The sequence below is a fragment of the Simochromis diagramma genome, unplaced genomic scaffold, assembly GCF_900408965.1.
Source record: "Simochromis diagramma unplaced genomic scaffold, fSimDia1.1 OVJJ01000603.1, whole genome shotgun sequence".
Lineage (NCBI taxonomy): Eukaryota > Metazoa > Chordata > Actinopteri > Cichliformes > Cichlidae > Simochromis > Simochromis diagramma.
In genome coordinates, this window is record NW_024387414.1 from 2098211 (window position 1) to 2106007 (window position 7797).

A 7797-nucleotide genomic window follows, 5' to 3' on the forward strand; every position below is an offset into this window, starting at 1 on the left:
TACTGGCTGTGGGCAAGGTCTTTGTCAGTAAAATAATTTGTAAAAATCTGAAAATACAAATAAAAGCTCAATAACTTATGCCCTGGGTATGGCGTCTTTTCTATACCCATTCAGCCCACGGACTTTATGTTTGACATTCCTGTTTTACAAAATAAATAAAAACCAAAGGCATGAATACATCTGGGATTTTTAAAAACCTTTCCAAAAGCTGACTCACTAAAACAATATTTTTAAAAAGCTGGCATTAAGTAATTCAGTTGTATAAAAGCAGGTGGGTGCAACTTAAAATGAAATCTGGTGAAATAAACTTTATTTGATTAGGATACATTCACTTTACATCAAGCATAATTTCTTTGATGATTTTTTGGAATACATAAAACTTTTATTTCATACATTTCAGTTACACTTTCATCAAATGTATTGCTTCATGTTTATGACGACAGAATTTTTTTTAGAGTAAAAGCTTTTCTTTGTTCAGATATTCTAAAAAGAAAAATGCTCCAGCACCAAAGTAAGTGCTTTAATACAAAGTTTTATTCAAACTTCAGTAAACGTGTCTAAAACCACGCGTGAATTACACTGTATGAATGGAGCCACGCGCCTTCTTCCCGTGGCCTCGTTCGTCTTCCGCTGTGGCCGCTCTGGTCTGGTTATCGGGCGGCAGCGGCTTCCCCAGGTGGTGCCCTGTGGAGATGCCGAGAGGCTGCGTCGCTAGTTCCTCCTTCACTTCCGGCCGAAGTAAGAATCCTCCCTGAAAGCTGAGGTCAAAGAGCTCACAGCGGGCAAAGGTCAAAGGATTTTCTGCAAGTAGTCCTTTGAGTCGAGTCCGCCACCCCTCGAGCATCGCGGCTCGTGCAGCTGGGGGACTGTGAGCCGGACTCCAGAAAATCTGAGGAGCCAGAACCTGAAATCCACAGAAGTGCAGAATCCCATTCTGGAAGAAACAAGAGCAGGCAGAAGGGAGGAAGATGATTCCACAAGCATTCGTCTTTGGGTTTGTTATGTGTTATTTGTGTAGCTTTCCGTCTGCCCTTCTTTATCAACTTTAATTGTGTTAGAGTTTTGTCTCTGTGCTCAGTCATTTCCTGTTTTATTTTGGTAGCTCTTTATTTCCTTGATTATTTTCACCTGTTTCTTGTTACCTAGCTGTTTTCACTCCAATCATTAACCGTCAGCTGTTGGCCTCCCAGTCTTATCATCTGATGCTTGTTCTCATTCACTTCATGGATTTTCTGTTTTCTGGGTTCCTGCTTTGAGTCAGTTTTGTTTATATGTTTACCTTCAGTTTCTGTTATTTGATAAAAAGAGAGAAACAAAAGTCCCAAAAGAACTTTGAACTGCACATACCAACAGCTCGGTGACTGGCTCTTATCTCTTTTTTATGTAATCACACCCACATCAGCAGTGTTGCTGCTTTTCAAAGACTCCTGATGCTCAGTTAAAGCTTCATATTTTTTTCCTTGGACTTTCCTACTGTAGCTTTGCATGAATTAGAGGCGCTCCTTTATCTTACACTGGGCCCCTCAGCAGTCAACAAATTATTTCTGTTCAGCTCCACGAGCCTGCCTGTCAGAGGAGGAGGCTGCATGTCTGTTTGTATCAGCTGATAACGGCGGTAAATGAGGACAAAGTCAGCTTTGAAACACTGGAGGAGCTTCAGTGGTTTATCACAGTTTTATCAGCCGAGACACTGAATCACATTTGTGCCTTTGTTTGTGCTGCAGCTTGTTAGGATCAGAATAAGATAATCCTCTGGGATAAAATATGGGCCTTCACTACAATAACCATACACATTGAAAAAAAATGAGCTTTGAGGGCCAGGCCCGTCTCCCTGATGCTGTACCACATCCATCAGCTGGTGTGTGACTGAGAGGCTCCAGTGGATTTGATAAAATTGTGACATTTAATAACTCAGGAATGAAAACAACATCTGTCTCCAACAGGAACATCACAGCTATGATCGATTCCCATTAATCTGCCTCCAACAGGTTTCTGTATGTGAGATTAGGATTACAGTGGATCCTCTGAGTTTTTGTTACTCTTCTGCTGTTTGAAGTTTTGAATTCTTTTGTTTGATTTGTTGCAGCATCACTGAGTCTTTGATTTTCCTCCTAAGAACTTTCTGTTTTGTGTGTTCTGGTTCACGATGTTGCCTTAATGTTTTGACTTCTCATCTTACTGGATCTTACTGCATAGTTGTGCATGCCGATTAATTATATAATTTACTATGCTTGTAGTAAGTTGCGAATTCTTGGTCTTTGTTTTGAGTTTATTTCTCGGGTGTCTCACCTGCAGAGGCCACAGGGTGACGTTGATGTCCCCGTTGATGCCGTCAGGCTGAAACATCGTCGGAGCTGCTCCGGTCGTGAACGACAACATGGCTTTTTTATCCTTAGAGGAAATATAACATACAGTTGGATAACCAGACCAAAACACGTCCACAAAGAAAAGCTCTTTATTTTATCAACACCAAGTTTTCCAATAATTTTCAAACATATGTACAGAAATTCCTTTGTTGTGTTTTGCTTTTCATCTCTGAAACATGAGCGCATCACCTGACTGTCCCACCTAAATGTAGGTTAAATCGATAAATCCAGACTGATATTAATGGAGCTGGTTGTGTTATTTGTTGCATCCTTCTAATGATTTGGTGTTCTCTGCTGGAACGTACCTTGAATATCCCGTTATCGTACATCTTTTCCAGCGAGAAAGCGAAGCCCCTGTGACAGCACTCTGTCTATCCAGCCCTTCATGACGGCAGGAAAACTGAACCAGTACAAAGGAAACTACAGAAGGAAAAAATAATGTTGTTATTAATACCATTCAGAGTTTTATTATTGTCAGTCATTTTCTAGTTCAACACTCTTTTACATCAAGCATTTCCAAAGACGCAAACATGCCTGTACTAAAAGCTGCAGTTCCCCTAATGTCCAGCAGAGGCAGAAGTGAGTCAGTCCCCATAGACTTCCAAACTTTACAACAGAAACAAACATGTTTACAGCCTGGTAGCTGGTCTCTGTACATGGAAGAATGTTTCTATAACCAGTGTTGGGAAGGTTACTTTTAAAATGTATTCCACTACAGATTACAGAATACATGCCCCAAAATGTATTTTGTAACGTATTCTGAATACTTTGGATTACTTTGTGGAGGTAAGCATGGACGACACAGAGCTCTCAGTTCTCACTCCTTCTTTATTCCTCTCCAAAATCAACTGAACACATCGCGCCACAAAACACAGCAACACACTTCCTCAACACTGGGTGTGAGTGGAGCCCTCTAGTGGTCCACCACAACTTAATATATTATCAAGCAGTTTACAACTACATGAATGTGATTTATTACTATTACTGAAGGTCCGCGGCACTGAACCGTAGTAAAGGGACCTCTGGTTAATATGTCGGGCTCGTAGCCGAAAACTAGCTTTACTTTGTTGTCTGGGTCAACTTTGCTAGCGAGAGACAGAGAGAGGCGTTGAAAGGCTGCTCCAACAGAACTTATTGTTTCGGAGGAAAACAGGAACACAGTGTACAGTCGAGTCTTAACAGCTTACTTACAGCTGGGCTCGTCAGGCTCTCTTTTTGGCTGCAGTGGTTATTATTATATTTACATGCTTCCAGCTCCCGTTTCTGCTCCGTGACAGCTCGTACTTTTCATTTTTCTCCCTCCTCGCGCTCACAGACACATCACGGGTATGGCGGTCCATTCTCCCTGCAGCACGGACTACACTGCCCATCAGGCTACATTCTTTAGGGCTATGCCTGTAGCATTCTGCCTATTAGCTTAGCACAACAACAACAACAAGGCCTCTCTCACCCAGGAAACACACAGTCGCAGAGAGAGCGTCGCCCTGTAACCATGGCAACCGTAACGCTGCTGCCTGGAACAACAACATAGCTGTCAAACAAAACCCAAACAGTCCTGACCTGCGACAGTATGAAACAGGAAAATACCGCCGTGTAATCCCTTTATTTCAACAAAGTAAATGTATTCTGAATACCGAATAATTGTTCTGTTGGAGCCTTATGGAGTATTTTCAATGACCTCATGTGACCAAAAATATGGCTGCTGTGAGGTCACTGTACTAACAGACCGTCCGAGAAGGCGGAGCTCCAGGTTTGGAGAATTTTATTTGCAATAGAGATACGACAGCTACTGAGGAAGATGAATTTTATCACCCTGAAAATCTAAATCCTATTTAAATCTAAATTTATTTCTAAAACCACTTTACTTCATGTTGCTCAGATGGTGGTTTTATTAGTCTGTGTTCTGCTTCACTTTAAATATTCTGACCTTTCATGAATCCGCCTCAGGAATAATCTTTCAGAAGAACAACAACATTCCCGATGAGCAGGGCGATTTAAGGAGCTTGTTGAATTTAGAACACAGAAGCTGAACATTACAAACCATTAAAAATGGAACCGATCTCTGTATTCTCAGGATAATCCAGGATGTGGGCTCACTTGTGTTTGTGGGCACGATGGAGAGGTTACTCATCATGAAATGGGAAGTTGTGACACTCAATAACTGCAGCTTTTAGTGACCTCTGACCTGGAAGATGATGAGCTCGGCCTCTGTTACTTTGCGCTGCTCAGCTACGATGTCTTCGCTGAGACGGCCCTCCATCCCGGCGTGCAGGGTCTCTTCTCCGTACTGGAAATGCTCAGAGTTCCTCACATCACCTGAACACAACACGCTCAGTCAGAATCTCACTGGGAGGTTTCATCGGTTCACTTTAATTGGGTGTTTTCAACCCAGAGGCACCCTTTCTATATAAAACAAACATTTGACTTAAGCTGAGAGTTATTTCACTGATACACATCAAAGGCCATAATTTATTAACAAGTGTGATGCTTGTGAGGGGAGATAGTCCAGTGTGCAAAAAACTGATCAGCAGCATTTTTTAAAAACTTTCTGTAGAAACTATAACAAAAGCTGTAGCGGCTGGAAAAAGGCAAATCTCACATAGTCCTGAGAAAACTGAAGAAACCCTGAAACATCCCTTCAGGTCAGCATCTAAAGTCTGAGTGCAAAGCTGAGGCAGCAGAGCCGTTTGTTGGGTAGTTTCAAAGTGTTTGATGAGGTGATGAAGGCGAGGTTAGCAAGAGTCACGTGGCATGCCTTCATCTATCAGTCCAATCATTGAAAGTTCTGATCATAGTTCAGGGTGCACAGGAGCTGTTTTTCACCGGGAGACGTGTCTTAAAGTTTCAGCTTCCTCTTTGGTGTCCACTGCACACAGAAGATGTGTCACCATGTGGAGCTGAGGGGCATTTCAGCCCAGAGCATGCCCCGTCTGAGCACTACAGCATTAAAGAGCAGACTACAGCAGACAAAGAAATGATTAGCCTGCGAATCAGACCAAGGTATGTTTCATTCACTTTAAATATTTACACAGATTTGAAGGTGAGGATTTAAAGGTGAGGTGATGGACCACAAACTGAGAGACACACAGAGAGCAGCATTAAAGCTCGAGTTGGTGTTTTGCCAGGATTTGCTGACAATGAGAAAGATGAAGCTCGGCTCAAAACGTGCCCAAAGACACAAAACAACAAAGAATAAATATTCAGATGAACGCAGACGAAGCACAAAAAAGGCCAAAAACTGACTGACAGATGCAACGTGAGCTCAGAGAGACACGCCTGCAGTCATCTCTGTCTCGCAGCATCTGAAGTCATAAAGTTTAAATGTACAAATATGATGAGCTCCTGCACTCTGCTCTGATTTAAAAATAAAACGATGAAAAAAACTGTAAAGCACTGATGATGAAACAAGCAATAATATGTGTGTGTGTGTTCCCCGTGTGGGGGGTCACCGATGATGTCATCCCGCGTGGCACTGGCTTTGAAGTTCATGGCGTACAGGTCAGACACGACGACCTCGTATCCCTGCAGCTTCAGCTCCTGCAGCGCCACGTCTCGAGCCGCCGCGTTGAACGAAGCCGGACTCTGGTGGGCGTAAACGATCAGAGCTGTCTTCTGAGCTGACACACACACACACACACACACACACACACACACACACACACACACACACACACACACACACACACACACACACACAGAGAGAGCTGTTAAACCTTGAGGCTGAAATCAAGTTTGATGACTTTCTTTGTCGTGTTGCTCAAAATATGAAAACTGGAACAAACTAATGAAAAAAATGAAAAGAGTTCAAATTTAAATCTGGATGTTTATCAGAAACATTTCCTCTTTAACAGTAAACACAGACGTACAGCTCGTCCGACACAATCGAGCTTTAAATAGTGTTTCTAAATACAAAAGACAGGAAGCAGAAAATCCTGTAAATAACCTTCAGAAGGTGAAACTAGAAACGTTTAAGTCACAGCAGGCTGACCGCAGGATTTCACAGTGCTTTCTGTAATTATAAATTCTTCCTCGTCCATCTGGATATAAGAACAAAAACACATTCCTTTGTTTTGTTTTTAGCTTATTTTTTTATTTCATGCACAGCTTCAGAAGTCCGAGAGAATAAAAAAGAAACAGGAAGCCTCCAATTTTGTTTTTCCTTCCACTTTAACCAATAAGCAAATGTGAGAACACCCAGTGTGGGGTGTATTAATTCATTACTCTATTTTACATTCCTACAGTGATCCATTATCCAAACCTGAAAATCTTTCTTAATTTGAGGTCACTGTTTTTACAGTTCTGAGAGCAAACTTTATGAAAAAAATTACAAATACTTGGAAATATAAAGAAAGACATAAACCTGAGGTTTGTTTGGGAGCTGTGTGGATGCACACGGTCTGCCCACAGGACGCTCAGCAGTTTATAGATTCATTTTTCAGATTTTTACCAATGAGCGCAGACACTTACCCATGCTGCGTCTGCTGGACCCGTTGGCACAGGAGACCGGCTTTGCGGAGCTTCTTATAGGCCCACGGCTTTGTTAGCGTGAGAAACAGGGTTAGATCAGATGTCAGGATAGAACAAACCTGTCTGAGAGTCATAACAACATACCGTGGGGGGTGGGGCATGTTGTCAGAGTGCAGGGCCGGTTCAGCGGGGTGCTTTGACAGGGAGGAATGTTGTGTGGACTCAGCGGTGGAGCAATCCGGTCGTTAAGTCTGACGTCACTAGCCGTGTCTGGGCCTAAACTCCGCTGCAGGTCCATATATCAAACGATCACTATGGCATTACTGAGAGTTGAAAAACTGTCTAAAGTCTTTCATCTTTAATAAAATGATCAGCGTTCTGCTCTACCAGGTGTAACAATTGAGTTTAACATCCAGGCATCCATGAAAACGGAATTTATGACATTTAACGGAGTTAGAAGTTAGCAGGAAGTTAGCTCGCTAGCTTCCATCTAAATACAATATAGCATGTCCTGACTGCGGGGTTTTGGAAACAAATTCAAACGTACAGCTCTGTTATCAATTCCAGCATAAATGAAGACAGAAAACTAAACAGCAGTGACGTTTGTAGGGTTACTGAAGTTTGGCTAGCTGGTATATAATGATGTGCTACGTGACCGCTAGCGACACAGCTATGTTAGCATAATATAAACAAGCTAACTTTTTTCCACTCGATAAAAGTTAACGTGAGTGTTCTCGGTGGTCAGGAACAAATGTAATCGCATGGCAGGATGCTGTAAAAGGACCAAACTTCAGCCAGGAGAACAACTGAGATAATCCATCCACAATACCAGGTTAGTCATTCATATACTGCTGCATGGGCTGGGCTGTAGCTACATCCTAAGGTTTTAAAAACTGAGCTTAAATAAATGATTAGCGGTAATAAAAGCCGAGGGAGGTCAGCAGTGATCACTGACTGTTTTAGG

General features: G+C 42.3%; 1 protein-coding gene across 1 annotated transcript; it reads right to left on the minus strand.

The window, feature by feature from the left end:
• Positions 1-286: 286 nt before the first annotated feature.
• On the minus strand, positions 287-7009 carry LOC120721302 (NAD(P)H dehydrogenase [quinone] 1-like). The gene is given in 8 exon segments (XM_040011532.1): positions 287-934; positions 2290-2391; positions 2672-2719; positions 2721-2786; positions 4552-4682; positions 5816-5983; positions 6834-6901; positions 6978-7009. Coding segments are annotated over 8 exon segments (960 nt in total). The 5' UTR covers positions 6995-7009; the 3' UTR covers positions 287-574.
• Positions 7010-7797: the final 788 nt, after the last annotated feature.